This window comes from Ursus americanus, chromosome 12 (assembly GCF_024610735.1).
Source record: "Ursus americanus isolate L20-20 chromosome 12, mUrsAme1.1.p, whole genome shotgun sequence".
Taxonomy (NCBI): Eukaryota; Metazoa; Chordata; class Mammalia; order Carnivora; family Ursidae; genus Ursus; species Ursus americanus.
Window position 1 is genome coordinate 44,730,708 of NC_142138.1, and position 19,890 is coordinate 44,750,597.

The 19,890-nt window shown below is 36.3% G+C and overlaps 2 protein-coding genes across 2 annotated transcripts; one reads left to right on the forward strand and one right to left on the reverse strand.

Moving 5' to 3' along the window:
- Positions 1–2,123: 2,123 nt before the first annotated feature.
- On the reverse strand, positions 2,124–2,885 carry LOC148109183 (uncharacterized; the record flags this gene model as incomplete). The annotated part of the gene is made up of 1 exon (XM_087865728.1): positions 2,124–2,885. A coding segment is annotated over one exon (633 nt), but the record flags the coding sequence as incomplete, so codon positions are not given.
- Positions 2,886–3,097: 212 nt separating this feature from the next.
- On the forward strand, positions 3,098–17,810 carry DR1 (down-regulator of transcription 1). The gene is made up of 3 exons (XM_045801764.2): positions 3,098–3,452; positions 11,075–11,238; positions 17,516–17,810. The coding sequence occupies exons 1-3, from the start codon at positions 3,233–3,235 to the stop codon at positions 17,660–17,662; spliced, it is 531 nt and encodes a 176-aa protein (XP_045657720.1). The 5' UTR covers positions 3,098–3,232; the 3' UTR covers positions 17,663–17,810.
- Positions 17,811–19,890: the final 2,080 nt, after the last annotated feature.

Below are 19,890 nucleotides of genomic sequence, written 5' to 3' on the forward strand. Positions count from 1 at the left end.
TGCTCTGTGGATTAAATGAGATAATACAGATAAAAGTACTTAGATTAAATACAGGTAAAAGCACTTAGCACAGTGCTAAGGAAGACATATATAATAGATGTTAGTTATTTTGTTATTTTGCATTATCACCAATTAGCAGTCTGTTAGCAATGACAAATGAACATAATGGAGAGTATTATTTGCTTTTTTAAATGTTAAGCTTCAAATTACAAATGTTATAGATTATTGTCAGTAACTTTAGCTGAAAACCTTGGCAGCTATGGATGAACACATTTTAAGATAACTACTATAGAGTTAGCCTACCTCATTATAAAAATAGCTATTATATTTTTTCATATCATAAAGATTAGAATACCATGAAAAAATAATGTTTCATATATACACACTCTGTCTAAAACTCTTAAGCTTATTACGGAGACATTATCCTTTTTTCAAAAGCCTATTTACACTAGGGATATATTGTACTATAAATAACAATTTAAATATGGGATTCAGGTTAGCATATTTCATGACATCTCACACTATTTTTAAAAAGATTTTTTTCATTTATTTATTTGAGGGGGGGGAAGAGTGAGAGGGGTGGGGGGAGGAGCAGGAGAGAGATAAGCAGACCTCATGTTGAGCATGGAGCCCGAAGAGGGGCTTGATCCCACCACCCCCAGATCATGACCTGAGCTGAAACCAAGAGTCAGACGCTCAACCGACTGAGCCACCCAGGCATCCTGACATCTCACACTATTGAATTTAATTAAATTTTCTCTCCAGCCATATTATGTATGGTTTATTATTGGTTGAAGGCGGCCCAGACCTGATAAAGATGATAATAATGAACACTAACATCTATATTAAGTCATAATGTTAAAAGTGCTTTTATATAAGTCTCATTTGACTTTGAATCCTGCGAGTTATATAATATTTCCATTTCTAGTTGAAGAAAATGAGGCTCAGAGAGTGACCTGTCTAAAGTTACAAAAAACTGGGACTGTAACCTAGGTCTCTTTACTACATATTTCATGCTTATGCCACCACAGAACCTGTAGTAATAAACTATTACCGGAAATAACAACTTCACATGTGTTCTATAGATCTATGTATCATTAGCCTATAAGTCTATATAGCATAAATGTTATATAAAAAAAGCAAGATCATCATCATGATATTTTTTTCAGAAATGAGATTTGGGTCAGCCACAATGTGATAACTCTGGGGATATTTTTTGCTAGCTAGCTTTTTCAGACTAATACACTTGGTAAGGCCAGATAAATTTAGACAATATAACTCTTTGAGTGTACAGTAAACTGATTTACAAAAACACTTCATAAAGTGCCAACATCTGAGCCAAGAGTTTCACATTCCTATTTTGAAAAAATTTAAAAATATGGTTTTATCAAAGAAATTTTGTTTTGACTAAACTTAATAGCACCGAAAAACAAGCATCTATACTTTACAAATTAAAGAAACCACACGTGTACTAAAGGAAAAAAGTTTAGTACACTAAAGATCTAAGATCTCCTCCAGGTGCTACATCTAGGTCATTAAGGAAACACTTCAAACAAACCAGCTGCTGTCCAATGTATCAAGAACAATGTATCTGAAGTACCCAAAGTGACCTAAATGGGATCTTTTACTTTTTAGAAATTCCAACACCCCACTATTTACAACATAGCCTCTTCTTCCAAATGACAGTACGGTAAATTTTGTGAAGACCTTGACATATACGACAAGTCACCTTAGAGAGAAGCAAAGATGAGAGTTGCTTGATACTTTAACATATTTTTTTTCCACCCTTTCCAGAAGCCAATGTGCAATGCACCATGAAAAACGGCTAAATTGGCACCTCTTAAAGTGGCTCATTGTACGCTACTCATTTCCACTACGCTGGCTCTTACTTCCAGTTTCTGGCTTAGTTATTAGCAAGTCACTTCTCTGAATGTTTCATTTCCCATAAAACAAGGAAATGGGTAAAGGACCACGAAGACCTTTGATTCGAACGTCTATCAGATACCATCAAAAGCCTTTCTTTCGGACGATGGAGAGAGGCACACAACGTTCTGCTTTCCCCATCTCATTCCTGAACCCAGGCCTCTTTCTTTCAATCCCAATTTGGGCTTCTTAAAGGATAGCAAAGAGAGTTCGTCAGACGAAAACCAGTGCTCCTGCGTCTTCAAACAAGGCTGGGAGAGGGTTTCGAGGCCTCAGCTGGTTGAGACGGTAGATGGGACCCACCCTCGCCCCATCCCAAGTCTGACGCCTCAGCCCGAGAGCAAGTGCGTGCTGAGGGGATCTCCGGTACCACGAGGCGCGCCCTCGCTGGGCTGCGGTCCCAGTGAAGGGGTTGGGATTCTGAGGCGCGTGCCGAGGCGATGGCAAGCGGAAGCGGCTGGCGGCGAGGACGCACGGTTCTCTCCGGGGCGGGTGGGGGAAGGGCTGTAGCCACACCCGGAAGTCGGTCTGCGAGGGAGGGGGGATGAGGGGGGGGTGAGGCTTCCGGTAGCGCAAAGGGTGTCGGGAGAGGCTTCCAGCAAACCTTCTTCCTTGGCCTCTGGAGGGACCACCGTTGCTGAGGCTTCGGCTTCCACGATCTGCGTTCGGGCTAAACGGCCACGGCGGCTGCTACTGTCGCTCCCCTTGTGCCCGGCTCTGTCCGTATTCGTTCCCAGGCGGCCGCCACGGTTCCAGCAGCGGCCGCGGCCGACATGTTGTGAGGCGGCGGCGCGGGTGTCTGAAGGATGGTTTGGCAGAGGCGGCGGCAGCGGCTGCTGGCGGCGGCGGCGGCAGCGGGGGCTCCGGCTCTTTAGAGCCAAGCCCGCGGGGTGTCCGCCCGGTACGGCGGTGAGGCCAGTGCCCCTGGACCTTGCCTCTGCTCCGGCGCGGTTGGGGACCGGTTAGGCGACAGCGCCCGCTCTTCTCAGGGAACACGAAGGTGGTTCCCCAGTGCTCAAATTTCCGGACCACCTTTGCTTTCTCCTCTCCGACCTGGGCAGTGCTGTCCCCGTAGTCCTCAGCCCCCCGACCTCCTTCCCAGTCTCGCCCTAAATCTCTCACACGGGTGTTCCCCACGCTCACGAACCGGCTCCTCCCCACCCCCCACCCCCTTCATTTTCTGCACCCTCTCCTCTTCGCGCTCCTGGGATCACACTTCTGAGGGCAGCCTTTTGAAAAATCTTCGCGGAATAGTGGACCAGAGCTGGGGAGTTTTTAAAAGTCGGGGCGCGCGAGAGAGGGCGATACGATGGCTTCCTCATCTGGCAACGACGATGATCTCACTATACCCAGAGCTGCTATCAATAAGATGATCAAAGAGACTCTCCCCAACGTCCGGGTGGCCAACGATGCCCGGGAGCTGGTGGTGAACTGCTGCACTGAATTCATTCACCTTATATCTTCTGAAGCCAATGAGATTTGCAACAAATCGGAAAAGAAGACCATCTCACCCGAGCACGTCATACAAGGTAAGCGGTAGGTGTGGGGTTTTGTTTAAATGAGGGTCGGGGGACAGGCGGCTAGTCGCGTGTCCTGTTCATGTCAAAGCCTTCATTCCTCTACCCTGATAAGTACCGGCAGACGAAAAAGCCACGCGGGCATGGAAGCAGCCGGTGCCTTAAGAAAACTGTGTAGTGTTCTCGTGGTGGTGCTTCTCATCTAGCGAATACGAGTAAGGATTGCATGCGTTTAGGTCAGCTCACATCCTCCAAAGATCAAGTATTAGTTGCCTCTCAGTTGACGGCCAGGTAAGCCCACGCAACAAGAATTTTGCCTGCCTAAAGTTGAACCTAGACGTGACAACTGAGACGTTGTCTGCCTAAAGTGGAACCTCGATCATGACAACTGAGAAAGGAACCCGGAGTTCTCCTTTGGAAAGTGAAAATTCAGACAGGAACTTGAAGCATGAGTGGAGGCAGCACCCTTTCCCCACCCGATCTTTTTACCAATGTAGAGGAAAAGATAAATTTTTTGAACACATGAGTAAAAAAATTCATACATAAGTGTATTCAACGTTGTAAAGTTTGGTGATGTTGAATACAGACAGTATATTTTCTGCTTTAAAAATGGTTCAGTGGTCCTACCATTCATCAAGTTAGTAAAACTCTCCAGTTCTATTCTGTAAGAAAAGGGCGGATGATCTTTATCCTTCTTTCTTCTTCCCTCTTTCCTTTTTTCTCTCTTTCTCTCTTTCTTGGTTTTTCTTTTGCGAGCTTTGCTCTGTGGAGATAAGTTTTTAAAGCTTGGGTTGAAAGGTTGTAAGAGGTTTTTTTCATGGAACATTTCCCTGTCCTTTCCTGCTGCCATTCCCATTTAGATGTATACACTTAAGCGTTTATTGAACAGCATTTCTGAAAGTTTCAACTGTTTCTTGGAGAGGATTTCGTCCAGTAGTAGGGTTTTGGGGGGACCACATTCTGTTGGTTTGTTTCAGGCATAGGGAGACATATTTATTAGTCCTAATGTTTTGAGAGCACTTACATATACTCTTATAAAAAAGTTGTGTTCAATTTGAGGTGACAATTTGCCTTTTATAAAATTCTAACAATTGCTTTTGAAGTCAAAACATCATGACTAATTTTAATCATTTTAGTAGGCAGGCAGTTGTCTACCATTTTATTTTTTATAATTTAACTTTTTAATGGTGACTTGTCTGTTATTCTGAAGTAGAGAACACATCTCGTATTCACTATATCCAATATTTTACTGTCAATGTTGACAAAAGAATTAAATGATTCATTTGTGGTCCTTAATGATGTGTGGAAGGTAGATTTAAATACACTCTGCTATTTCCATTTCAGTACAGGAGGAGGAAAAAAAATCTCTAGGAAAAACCATATTTGATTTTAAAGCTAGTATTTTTTTCTATTTGTTCGGTGTGCTGAATATTCTGGCAAAAGTCAAATTCTCTATTTTTTGTCTCGTGTTTTATTTTTACATTATATGTACAATTGTCCTAAGTCTTTCCAACACAAATTATCCAACACAGATAGCTACAGTTTCCTTTTACAACTCATAAAAAAGAAAAAGAATCTTTTATCAACATTGCCTTTCTAATGAAAATGGCACAAGATTTCTAAAGGATCTGCCTAAACATTTGTTTACAACCCAAAAGAGGGGATCATTCCAAAAATCTAATAACACATTACAATCTGTCTTCTTGGGTAGTTTATTCTTTTCTAGGATATATTTAGATTTCTGATTGACATGATGGAATAAAAGTGCAGCTGTAGTGTACAGTATGCTAAATAGCTCAACTTTGGAATATGCTAAATTCAGTTTAAGGTGTGAGTCAGAAAGTTCCAGTGAAAGCATTTTCCTTTATGTACTGAGGATGATTGATTAACTTTTTAAAAAATCATTCATTGGGGAAAAAATAAATCATCCATTGGCCTGTTATACTCTTAAAAATTTACCCGGTTTTTTTGGTAACATTGCTGTCGTTAAATAGATAAGGACCTACCATTTTTGCCCCCAATTCTCTCCAGTTAGGGGAATAAAATTTATATATTTATAATCTTGTATTAATCTCACATTGCTTAATCATTTTAAAGAATTTTTGTCTTGAGTGGTTACATTTTAAAAAAGAATTCTTAAGGCGTGTATTTTTTATAGGTATTTAAAATGTGTTTTTACAGGTTAGTTCTGGAAAGTTTGCTAAATCATGGTAGATATGACATTTTTTATGCTTTCGGTAAGCATTGATTATTTTGGTACGTAGGCTCTATCTAAATGGAATAATAATGTATATTTAAAGTTGTATGACTCTCACATGTTGAAGTTCAGATTTTCTAGTAATAAGTTTAATGAACTAGATCTTGCTTCAGGACATGTCACTTTTTCACTTGCTACTTTGCTTTACCTTGTCAGAGCAAATTAAGCATTTGAGGCAGTTCTGTAGAATGCAAGTTACTAAAGTCGAAATAATTTTATTGCCAGTAAATCTTTGAAATAGTTACATTTCTAAAAAATTTCTTAATGTTATGAATATTTTAAAGAAAGTGAACTTGGTATTGAAGATCACAGATACACAAAAGGGTTCTAAGCTATAAAAGGTGTTCCTTTTTATATCATTGCTGGTTTCTCTGAACACATATTCTTTTTTTTTTTTTTAAGATGTATTTATTTTAGAGAGAGAGTTTGTGGGGGAGGGGGGCCGAGGGAGAGAGAGAATCTTAAGCCCCATCCTGGGTCTTGACTCAGGAGCCTGAGATCATGACCTGAGCTGAAATGGAAAGTCGGATGCTTAACTGACTGAGCCACCCAGGCACCCCTGTGAACACATATTCTTAAATGAATTTTAACATAGTCTGTTGTATTATGGAAAGAACTAACATTGAGAGTTAAGAGTGCAAGTTCTACACTGGAAAGTCTTTGGCCTTATGCAAATCTGTTAAAGGTTTCCCCATTTATGTATAAATAATACCTCATTGTTTCAGGTATTACTTGCAATTATTGAGAATCAGTTGAGGTTGAGAACCTTACATGATATGCTGTAATAAATAATAATTTTTTAAATGTGTAATGCTACTGACTGAAACATAAAGCTGGAAGTCTGTTATGTTTAACCTTACAGCATGATGCCGTTTGTTAAGCCAAAGGGTAAGTAAGGCTATTTTAAGTGATATTACTTTTTTTGCATTTTTAATCTCCTGCTAAATCCCCCCGTCATATTTATAACAATAGTAACTGAAAGTAGTGAAAGTTTGAAAAAGTCTCTGAAGATTTGCTTCTTTAGCAATTGAGTTGCTCCTCAATATCTATGTTGAAGGATTTTTTAAAATTCCAGTCCCTCTCATGCTGGTACTTTTGTAAAACACAATAAAAACAAATCACTAGAAAAACAAAATTTAAAAAAGACGTAAATAAAAGTTCAATTTTTTTTGTTAGATTCAGTGGACATAAAATTACCATCAAGTTGCTATGAAGGTTCTTTTTTTTCCCTCAGCTTTATTGAGATATAATTAACGTAACATTGTGTAAGGTTAAGGTGTACAACATAATGATTTGATATATGTATATATTGTGAAATGATACCACAGTAAGGTTAGCTAACACATTCATCACCCCACGTAGTTACAGTTTTGCTGTGAAGTTTCCAAAATGCTTACTTTGATTTTCATACTTAACCCATCACAGACCATTATAGGCAATTCTGGCATAAGTCCATGGACCACAGTTTGAGTAGATCTGCTCTGAAGTCTAAACCACAGTCTATTTTAGAAACTGGATGTGAAGTAGTTTTTAAATCAGAGAATCTGAGTGATTGCAGAGAAGTTGTAATGAGAATGATACTGTATTACCTAAATAATCATGCATACTCATTTTTTCCCAAGGGGACACATTGTATATGGCATTGTACCATTTATCACATAATCAAGTTCTTTTCAAGTTAGGATTTTATTATTTTCCTTAAAACTGATATATCTTTCGTTTTTATTTTCCTTCTGCCACCCAACAATAACTTGAATACTACTAGGTACTTGGCACTGTATTAGATACTGCTCAGGATAGAAAGATGGATGATACTTGGTTCCTGCTCTGCCATCGGTCTCTCGTCGTTGTCCCAGATTCCCAGGAATAGTGATCCATAGAGGACATGGTTAAGGGTCTTCGGAAACCTTTGCCAGGCTAATGAGCCAAGAAGTCACATTGGCCTATATTATCCTCTTAATATATTTAAGTGAAGTACATCATCCCCCCTTCCCTTAACATATAAACAAAAGAAAATAGAGAAATTTGAGAACGCTATTTTATGTATTTTAATTTTTTAATGAAAAACCTGCATTGTACATTTGAAGTACAAAGTAAGTCTCACAAAGTCTTGTTATAACAAAACTTTGTAAGATTATATCACTTTTGTAAAATAAGAAAAGACTATATTATTGTTGCTGGGTTGAAGTTTTACTTTTTTTTTTTTTTTTCCAAGTGGTTGTCTTGTTAACATCTGTCTTTCAAATTGAAAAATGTGCGAAGTATTTTTTTCCCCTAATATACCATGCACTTTTCTGGGTATAGTTTTAAAATACATGGGGAGAGGGTAGCAGACAAACCTCTGAGGAGCAAGTGATGTATGTGTTTTACCCACAATTTTTTTTTTTTTTTTTTTAATTTTTCTTTTCTGGCTTTTACTCTGAGATCCCTAGAGCCAGGGCCATAACAGTCCATTAAGTCTCTTTACACAAACTAGAAAAAGACACTTTTTCCTTAAAAACCTTTACTACCATCTGCCAGAAAAGTGCCATAATAAACATACAAATCCGTGTTTACAGTAGGAATGGCCCTCCTTAGATATGGTACTGTTGTGCACTGAATAACCTACACCACTGCAAACGATGGCCCTGCTTATAAGTCATTTCCCTTATCCTTTAAGATTCTCCTTTGTGTAAAATGGGAATGATTATTACTACATGGCAACAAATGATGTAAAATATCTCCTTGTTTAGAAGATACTATAACCACTCATGGCTATCTGTTAGCCAAAATGTATTTAAAATTTGTATTAAAGTTAATGTAGTTTTTGAAACTAAAGTTATGGCTCTTCCTGTTGAGACATTTTATTGATAGTACAGATTTGTATATGGAAGCTCTTTGAATAATATTAAATATTAACCTTGGATTCACTTGCAAATTTTTTGAAAGCAGTGCTCTCAACCTTAGATGTTTTTTAAAGGTGAGTTGTTTCTTTTTAATTTTTAACTCAAGCCATCCATGGTTAAACGTAGTTTGGATTGGTTTTTTTTTTTTTTTTTTTTTTTGATGTCTAGTCTAGTAATTAATGATATTTTGAAGAGTTGTCTCCATTGTGTTAATTTGTTAATTTTATAAATTTAATATTTTATATTACAAATATATTTACTCAACTTGAATTTAGTGTGATAATGCATATCTCTGTATTTGTTTAGGTCCTGTACACTTCTCAGGGCACTCTTTTAATTTTTTAATTAATTAATTATTTTTTAGTAGGGCACTCTTGTAAATGTAAGACAAAAAATAAAGATGAATAATACATAGTCCAAGTGGTTAAGCGAATCTTACGTGCTAGACACTGTTAAATGCCTTAGATTACTTGTTGATTCTCACAATACAAAAATAATAAAAATATAATAGTGAGTACTTTATTTTGCTTATTCTGTGGGCCATCCTCTGTTCTAAGCTCTTTGTTTATATTCATTTATCCTTCACAGTAACCTGATCTGATGAGATGTAGGTACTGTTATTCTTGTTTTAGAGGCACAGGTGAAGGAACTTATCTAGGGTCACACAGCTGAGATGAGGCAGAACTGGGATCAGTCTCTGGCAGCCTTAGGGCCTGCATGCATAACCACTATACTGCATATGTTTTAGGAAGATATGAAATAGATACTATTCTCAGAGAAGGAAAACTGAAGCTTAGAGATATACATCCAAGGTTATATGAATATATTGACAGCCAAATTTCAAATTCTAAGATAACTATCTGATTTTACAAGGGGGGGAGATTACTTCTGTCTAGGAGGATCAGGCAAGCTTAATTTGAAGATGCAGTTTGATTTGAGCCATGAATGCATTACCATCAGTATTAATGTGGGAAACTGATGTCTTCTGGGAAACATTGAGCTGTCAGATTTAGCATAAGTATGCAGGGATTTAATGGCAGAAATAAAACTGGAATGGTAGGTGGGGCTACATCCTTGGTGTAGAAACTTGGTGTACACCAAGGAAATAAGACTTTCTTCAGGATGTGGGAGGAAACCATAGCCATTTTTGGTTTCTTTTGGTACTGTCTCCAGCCAGTATTACTGAAAATATACTATTATGTTCATGCCTTTAAAAAAAGAGAAAAACCTTGGCTTCTATTATTGACACTTAATAATCCGTCTGTCAGTTCAAGTAAAAAACGTAAGTTGCCTAATCTTCACTTAATTTTCCACTATACCTCAAGCTCCTTGAGGCCAAAAATTATGTGGTGGTTAATTTGATATACAGAACTCAGAGTAATGCAGTACTGAAGTTTTTTTTGGGGGGGGGCGAAGAGGGGCAATAAGTTAATATAATTAAAATTCAAGTTGTACTAAGTTCATTTACTATGTTTTTTCACCACCTATATTTCATCATTGGGTCAGAAAACAAAAATGCCTTTGGGATATCAACAGAAAACTATAAAATACAATTTTAGTTACTGTGAGCCAAAAGGAAACTTAATGCTTTGTCTTGATTACAGAAGGCATTTAGAAAGTGCATTATTGTAAAACTTTCTTTCTAAATATGAAAAAATAAAGGGAGAGAGAAGTTTTTGTTAATGCTTCTATCCTTATAGTCTTCCTTTATCCCAGTTTTCTGCCACATCACTTGAAATGTTTTCATAGTGCTTCCTGTTAAGTTTTATTTTCAAGGGAAACTTGTTGGCTGAATATAAATGCTGAATTTCATAAGTTATTTCCACCAGTATTTCTTAAACTTGGCAGTTTGAGTGTCTTTGCTAAAAATAGTTTTCTGTTGATATATTGTACAAAAGAACTTATCTATTCTTTCATCCTGTCCTACTGAAACTTAGAACATGTGTTACCAGCCTACTTTTCCTAAGCCAAATGGCACAAAATATGTTATTAACAGATAGATTCCAAATATTTCCTTTTTTTGTCTTCTTTGAAAAAGTGAGTTAATGATGTTTGATTTACTATAAGTGGTATAGGAAAAACGTTTTCTTAATAAAAGCACATGTTCTTACATTTGACTTTTTTTTCTCACAGGAAATGCTTTGGTTTTTAAAAAATAAGAAAGAAAAGGAAAAGGAAAGGCCTATGCTGTTAAGTGTTCTTCAAGTTTTACCTAATTTGCAATTTAATATTAAGAAAGTTGAAAAAAAAAATACTAGACTGGGGTGCCTAGATACCAGTCCTGCCTCTCAAAAAAAAAAAAAAAGTTGATAAAATGGATTTAGCCATTCAGATAGTTGCTTTGCAACTATAAAATAGGTAAAATTATTATAAGACAGCAACAGCAACCTCCTCCCCCTCCAAAAAATACCCCACAAAAGTTTAATGTTCCGAAGATGGGGGAAAGAGTAAATTTTATTACTTTTTCATGTTTTCCTATTTTATTTCCCTAGCACTAGAAAGTTTGGGCTTTGGCTCTTACATCAGTGAAGTAAAGGAAGTCTTACAAGAGTGCAAGACTGTAGCGTTAAAAAGAAGAAAGGCCAGTTCTCGTTTGGAAAACCTTGGCATTCCTGAAGAAGAATTATTAAGACAGCAACAAGAGTTATTTGCAAAAGTAAGTAATGCATTTTAAATTATTTTCATCTGAATCCTACCCTGTTTGCTAACAGAAATCATACTGGTTTCTGAAATCATTTCCTAAATCAACATACATACCTAGAGGATTTTCTTTCTGTGGCTGATTGTTTGATCGTTGAGTCTGATGTCTACATCTAACTAACTGATTTGACTCTGTTTGGCCAGTTGTTTATTTCATATAAAAGTAAATATTTGTAGCAACCTGTTTTCTAAGGAGAATAACTCCAAATAACTACTGAGATCTTACTTTGATGGGTGTTTTTTTTTTTTCCCCAAACAAAATACCCACTTAAAAGCATGCAGAGTATACCTAAATATTCTTAAAATTTAAAATGATGGACTGGTGAGAAAATACTATATCATATTTTATAATGAGTGGCATATGAGGAGAATTTGATAAACATCTATTTTATAGTTAAATTTTTAAAATTTAAATTCAGTTAGCCAACATATAGTATACATCATTCGTTTCAGATGTAGAGTTCAGTAAATCATTAGTTGCATATAAAACCCAGTGTTCATCACATCACGTGTCTTCCTTAATGCCCGTCACCCTGGTTAAATTTTTTAACACACCTTTAAAATATTCTAGGGATGCCTGGGTGGCTCAGTTGGTTAAGCATCTGCCTTTGGCTCAGGTCATGATCCCAGGGTTCTGGGATCTAGTCCCACATCAGGCTCCATGCTCAGTGGGGAGCCTGCTTCTCCCTCTGCCTACCACTCCCCCTGCTTTGTGCGAGCTCTCTCTCAAATAAATAAAATCTTTAAAAAATAATAAACAAACATTCTAATCCTAAAAAATATTGAAGGGCTAGTAGAACAGAGAAAGGGAGAAAACTTTTTTTTTCTTATTGAAGTTCTGATTACCAGTTTGTGAAGGATTAGCACCAAGTACTAATATTCCTCTATTTTATTTTTTTACTTTATTTTATTTTTTAATATTCCTCTTTAAAAAAAAAAGGGAAGGAAGAGGATGAAGTTCTTTTTTTCCCCACTAAGTTTTGGCCTCTCCTTTGAAATTGTAAGGCAGTTTTGGGTTGAATAGAAGAGGTGAGATTTCCTACTAGTTATTGTAGTTACCATTAACACTGGGAAGTATCATTTTAGGTAATCTCTTCCAGATTGGCACCATACCTGATCTCTGTGTAGTAATAACAATCAGTTGGGTTTGAATCAAAAAACATTTGAATTTTAAGTGTTGTGAGGTACTAGGCATTAGAAACCATTTAAACTAATAAGAAAAATAAAAGTTTACTAACATTTATTGAGTTCTAACCATGTGTTAATCATGTTGCTGAGTAATTTACCAGTATTTTTTTTAATCCTTACAACAACCTACAAGATAAGTACTAAAGAGTTACTAAAAGCTTTTGAAGCAGGCGTGAACACAAGCAAACAATTTATAATCCATATGAATATGAGGTTACTAAGAAAGGTGATTAAAAAAATAATGGCTATTATTTATTGATTCTCTGCTATTGCAGATCACACAGAGAGTTCCAAATTAGATTTTTGTTTTTTTTAAGAGAAGGAGAGAGGGGAGGTAGGGGCAGAGGGGGAGGGAGAGAGAGAATCTTAAACAGGCTCCATGACAGTGCGGAGCCAGACTCAGGGCTCGTTTTCACAACCCTGAAATCATGACCTGAGCCGAAATCAAGAGTCAGATTCTTAACTGACTGAGCCATCCAGGTGCCCCCCAAATTAGATATTTGATGAAAGGAAAAAGATTCTCTGCTAGATGCTTTATATACTTTGCAGAGTCTTTATAAATATGAATAAAATAAATAAATGTAAATTTTATTATACCCATTTACACATTAAGAAACATTCAGAGATGGAGAAACTTGCATGAGATCATTCATTCATTTGTTCTACTGGTAATTACTGAAGTTCTCACTACTTACCAGAGATAGTGCTAAATGCTAGGCTTATAGTAGTATACAAAAGAGACATGGTTCTTGCTATTCTGAAACGTAGTTTACTGGAAAGGATTGAGTTAAACAAATAAAACAAGTAAGTTCATATAGTTAGGAAGTGTGGGAGTCTAAATTCAAAACTCATGTCTTCTGACTCCAAAACTTGCTCTTTCTACATTAGCATGCTAATGTTCTAGCCACCGTTTTGTCTGCTTAAATTTATTTTGAAACTTTTAAGTGGAACATGCCTTATCCTTTCCAGGGCAAAAAGAAAAATGAAAGAAATAATTGCCTGTCTGCCTGCCTGCCTGCCTGCCTGCCAAATCCGTCTTTACTTTTCTATCCTTGTCATCTGTTTTTTCCTCTTCCTTATCTCCCTTTTTTCTTCCCTCATCTATGGAGGGAGGGGGGAAGGGCAGAGGGAGAGGGAGAAGCGGACTCCCCGCTGAGCAGGGACACTGATGCAGAACTCCATCCCAGGACCCTGGGATCATGACCTGGGCCAAAGACAGATGTTTAACCGACTGAGCCACCCAGGTGCCCCATTACGGACTCTTAAAAAATGTTTTTCATGAAGCACTCTTAGTCTGTTTTACACTCCAGGTATTCCTGCCATAAAAGTAAATATGCTTGTATATTAGAATAACTATTTTCCATGCTTTTTTAATAAAGATGGATGAAAGTAGTGATTAGAATGTCTGGCTTCTGATTTCCTAAACAAAAAAAGTTTTCGTCTTGTAGGAGAAGTATGATATAGGTACACTAACAGCTGTAATATGAGGCTGACTGTTCCATGAGCAACGTATAAAGAGATCCCAAGTATGGAGACATCACATTAGATTTTGGCAGTGTTAGAGTGTGCCAATTATCTTGCATGTGAGTGCTAATACAAATTTAAACCCAAGCCGCAACTTCCTCACATGTCTCATGAATGTTGACAATGGAAGGAATACTTTGCCTGTAGTATAAAATCAGTTCTGGACTAAAAAGCTGGGGAAGAAACTTAAGTTTCTTTTTTGCATAATAAAAAAAACAGCTAGTATGCAATTTTCTTGTTGATCTCAGCAGATGAACTGAGCTGATATTGTTAATTCAGATTCAAGAAATTATCTGAATCTTAATTTGTGTAGATTTGTGATCTGCGTGCAGTATTAACTAAATTGGATAGCTTTTGGGATGCCTGGGTCGGTCAGTCGGTTAAGTGTCTGCCTTCGACTCAGGAGTTCCACATCGGGCTCCTTGCTCAGTGGGGAGCTTGCTTCTCCCTCTGCCTGCCACTCCCCCTGCTTATGCTCTCTCTCTCTGACAAATAAATAAATAAAATCTTAAAAAAAATAAATTGGATAGCTTTTACACTTTCACATGTGTACATAGGCTTTCCCCACCCTTTTCAACATCCATTAGTGATTGAACTTTGTGAACTGGCATGAAACATTACAATGTTTTGTTGTAGCATTTGATGGAGAATCTTTTATATACACTTGTAGTAGGTGAAAAACCAAATTGCAAATCCTTTTTTTTTTCTTTGAAGCTTAAACTATATACTAAGTTTTTGGTCCAAATTGAGTAGAATAAGTTAAACTTACATTGCGTTCTGTTACCCAATATGAGTGTATTTTTGTAAGCATAATGATATTTAAATAAGGTTTTAAAAAGAAAAAGACATCAAGTGCCAGTTACTAAACAGTTTTCTTAGCCTGAAACCCACCTTTCTATGCTTTGATTTCTGCTTTTCTTTTGGACTTCATTATAGACTCTGCTGCCAGTAGGGGTTCTGGAGGAAGATTGTCCAGCTGGAGGAGGAAGGCAGCACTTGGGCTCCTTTCTTTTACTTCCTATTGGCCTCCTTTCTTTTACTTCCTGTTGGCCTCAAGCTTCTTCGAACAACCTACCAGTGTTTCTTCACCCTGGCTGCATCAGTTTTTTTTCCTGTAGCAGGACCTGAATCCAGTTTGCAGTTTCTTTAATACTTACAGAACCAGCCTAAACATTCACCCTCTTCCTCAGGAATGTGGGTCTCAAACATTGGGGCCCTCTGCCAAACTCAGAGATGCTTTTACCAGCCAATCTATGTCCCTTCTTCAGAGGACTGAGTTTCAGTTCCATGGATTCTTCCTGTAAGCTTCTAAGTTTCAAAAATTCCAGCCTCTTCTTTTGTTGTGCCAGTTTTAGGGTTGGTGGCTGGTTTTGATAGTTACCAGTTGCATGATGTCTTAGTGTTCTTTTCTTGCCTTTTCAATGACCTAGTTACCAACTTTATACTTGTTTAACAATCCTTTATATTTTTTTCTCTCTGTTCCCCTAACTAGTGTGACTTCTATCTCCTGATTAGATCCTGAATGACAGGAATCAGGAAAGAACTTAATAGAGAAAATAATATTTCAGTTTGATTTGGAGGAAGAGTGGAATTTTGGTGGGTGAAAATTAAGAAATTTCAAATAGAATGAACATCAGCGTGAGTTAAGGTAGCGAAAATGGGAGGGTATGGTGTATCTGGGAAATATTTTACGTTCTAAGTTTTTTTGGAGTACCACGTATAGCAAAAGTTAATTTGGGAGATAGGTTGGGGCACGCAGTAATTTGGAGACCTTTAACTCTAGGCTGAGAAATTGAACTTAATTGGTAACAGGTGATTTTTTTTTTAAGTATAATAATGGCCTGATTAGAATTCTCCTCTAGAAATTTTTGGATAATAAATTCATGACAGATTATTAAGGAAAGTTAGGAATGTACATGGTAAAATCTTAATGTAAGAGTTATGCTGAGTATTACGATTTCCCCACAAAATATTCATTCAGAAAATACTGGAGGCCTATGTGTTGGGAATGCAACAAAGAGTATAAAAATAGTCTCTATCTCAGGTCTAGTGGAGAAAAAAGATAATAGGCTCAGATAATTAAAGAATAAAGTAGATAGGTGTGGGAATGCATGGAGAATTATAGCATATAAAATAGAGTATACAGTATGACCTATAAGGGTCAAGAAAGACCAATTTCTACTTTAAATGATAACTAGGAATTAGCCATGCATAAAGGAAGGGGGAGGATATGAGCCAAGCTTAAGGAACAATTCTGAGAAAAGACAGAGAAGGAGAAACAGCATTGTTTTGGTAGAATCCAATGGACAATTATATATGTTCTTTTCATGAACAGATTCATTTTTTCCCTCTTGGTAGGATTTTTCTGTAAGTAGATGAAATTAAATTGAGAAAGATCTTCAGCTGTTGCAAAGCGTGTGTAATGCATATGTATATATCTTAGTTTCTAAAATTCTTTATTGAGAATATAGCTTTAAAACAAAGCTTTATTTATTTATTTATCTATCTATTTACTTATTCTAAGTAGGCTGCATGCCCAGTGTGGGGCTTGAACTCCTGACCCTGAGATCAAGAGTCTCATGCTCTACTGACTGAGCCAGTCAGGTGCCCCGGTTTCTAAAAATTCTGTGATGGTTGTTGGAGAGGATATATATCAGATGAATGAATTTTAACTATCTCACTTAAATTCAGTCCTGGATAAGTGCCTTTTCTCTAGTGTGTGTATTTATGGGGAGGGGGACAGAGGAGAAATATATGTATAGGATACGGAACTGTGTGAGAAACTCAAACATCGGTGCCTGGTGGCTCAGTCGGTTAAGCATCCAGCTCTTGATTTTGGCTCAGGTCATGATCTCAGGTCATGGGTTAGAGCCCCCCCGTTGGGCTCTGTGCTCAGGGCAGAGTCTGCTTATGCTTGTCCTTCTCCCTCCACTCCTTCCCTGGCTTGGGTCCCGTGTGTTCACTCTCTCTCTTTTTTTTTTCTCTCTCTCTCAAATAAATAAGTATCTTTAAAAAAACCCTCAAGCATCAAGGTAGTTATTGCATTCATGTATAGTACTTCTCCTTAAGAGTTAGAGGTACTGTACTAGACAACTTTTTAACCACAGAAAGAATCTTTAGTTTGAAAAATGTTTACATTTAACTGTAAGTTGAGAGGACAGAAGAATCAAGTGAAACAAAAGGAATGAGAAGCAGAGAAAAGAACCAAAGAGAGGACATTGTGATTGTTCTACCAGCTTTTTCAACTCTATTGAGCCAAAGGTCATAGAATTATATGGCATAAAGGGGACTGTCTAAAGTTTCCAAGTTTTGGAAACTGTCCTTAGTTGACAGAGAGGCAGTCATCTATATTTTCTTATAGAGTTCATGTTCTCCAGATGTATAACAGTTATATAGTGGTTGGAAAATATCCAAATTTGATGATTAAGTCTGTAATTGGCTTAATTTATATTTAACCAAAGTGTATATGTTGTGAGTTTTAAAAAATATGTATTATTTGTTTTTATGTTTTTGGTGTTTAGGCTAGACAGCAACAAGCAGAATTGGCCCAGCAGGAATGGCTTCAAATGCAGCAAGCTGCTCAGCAAGCACAGCTTGCTGCTGCCACAGCCAGTGCATCTAACCAGGCAGGATCTTCTCAGGATGAAGAAGATGATGATGATATCTGAAATTTACCAGCTGAGTTTCTATTTCCTCTATAAATGTTTTTCCCTGCACAAGAAAACAGTGAAAGAAATGCTTATCTGTAATTTTGTATGCATCTTGGTGGACTTGCCATTGGTATTCTAGGGAAATCTGTTGTTAAGTTTCATCTATTGTGTGCTATTCATGTAAAAACTGTCTCTTTGAACTATTGAAAATTTAAGGTTCAGTATAATATCAATTTTGAATTTTTAATGGTGTTTATGAAATTTTAGATAGCAGTGAGTCCTTTATTTGATCAATAAACAGTGTTACAGAAAATGTCGTTTATAAAATACAGTGAAATTTATACAAACAGAAACTCTAAGTCTGCATTTGCATTTCCTCTGCCCTTTTAACTAAGCTAAAAATTGGGAATTTTAAATTATTGGGGGGAGGGTGTTATGTGATGCAGTAGATGTTAGATCAGGTTGATAAAAAAACAAAAGAGTTCAGTTTTGTAGTATCTGAATTTCTTGTCTTTTAAAATGAGTATATATATATATGCAGTAAATATATATGCTCAGATAAATATACTTGTTTAAAAAAAATCTCAAAACATTCAAAAACTAGGAAGGAGTATGTTCAATAGTTGTATAAATTCAGTGGGTTATGTTTTTGATTTTGTTTTTGTTTTATGTAGAGGTAAAAACTACAGTTTTATTATGGCATAATTCATCTTGAGCTATGCTATTACATTTCAAAGACTGCCCAATTTTGAGGACTGTCATGATTCTTACTACTTCACTCCAATAATTGTTAATAGTATTACTTGCTTAGTCCATCCATGTTTATTGGACCTTGTGAAACAATTGCTTAGGTTCCATTGGTTTAATGGAGATTCATGAATATTCAAACCTTTACTGGGGGAAAGAAATGAAAGTTAATAAGCATGCTTACTGTAAAAGAGGGATTTTTTTGTAATTTAACTTGTAGTTATAGTTTACTTATTGTTTGTTTTTAGCATTACTTTTACATTTTCTTGACTAGATGGCCTAGAGTGTCCAATGCTTCCTTTTGAAATAGCACCATTGTCTCCATCATAATTGAGTGATAGCTTTAAAAATGATTGGCTTTATTTTGTTTAAGAAAGCGTGTCATAACCGATCAGCCCTATATGAAACGTAAATAGTTTCAACCTACTCATTAAAAGGGAGAAGCTTTACTTTGTTTCCAATAAATAAAGCATGGTAGTGATTTTTATAGGAATCCAGTGAGTTGAAGAAATGGCATATTATTTGTATTTTGGAAACAGAATGGAAAAGCCATTTAAGATAGTATAAAGTAATCTAAATTCCTATGTCAGTTGCCAAATCATTTAAATTTGTATGTTCACCAAGCCCAAGGATAAATTGTGGCTGCTGGGATTCCAATTTTAATTGAAGAGCTAAATAAGTAAAGTTTATAAGTATTAGATTTCTTAATTATCTTATTTTGCAGTTTTAGAAAATGTGAAATATTAGCATACATTTATTAAATACACTTCCCCCATGCCATGAAAAGGTTAATTTTGCTGGATGTTTTAAGTTGAAGTTGATACTGTATCCATGAAGTGCTTTGGACAAGATAGAAGGGGTTGTTCTTTTAAAAGTTTAAGTACCAAAGGTAGTCTAGTCTAAGAAATAATAAGTTAATAAGTGTTGGCTTTTCTAATTTGTACTGTAACATCCTAATACTTTCTATTTTAAGATTATCTGTTTCTTAAGTAAACAATTTAGATATTTTTCCACACCTTTTTTTTTCCTGATGCAGAGTTCAGGTTAATTAATATTTTACTGCATCTGATAATGTATTATATGTTTGAAGCCTAGTGACTTTTCATTTTGACATTCTTGTGATTTCATATGCTGTATTCTTCAAGCAATAAAATTCTGATGTGTTTTATAAATTGTTTTTACATTTAATAATCTACACAGATTAGCAGCAATGTCTATTATTAACATTTTTACTAGTTTCAAGAATCTTAGGCCCAGAAGACATTTTGATCATTTGGTATATAGTACCTGACTTTCTCCTTTGTTTATTGTTATTATTCAGAAAATGTGGTTTTACTTGTACTTTTGTAATTTACAGTCCTAGGATCGAGGCATAACAAAGCTAATTAAGCAGTGTTTTACTTTTAGCTTATTTTTTAACATTTAAAAGTCACTGTACCATCCGTTGTTGAAATTTTTAAAACCTTGTGGGGAGAGAAACAAATCTTTAGGGTTCTTGA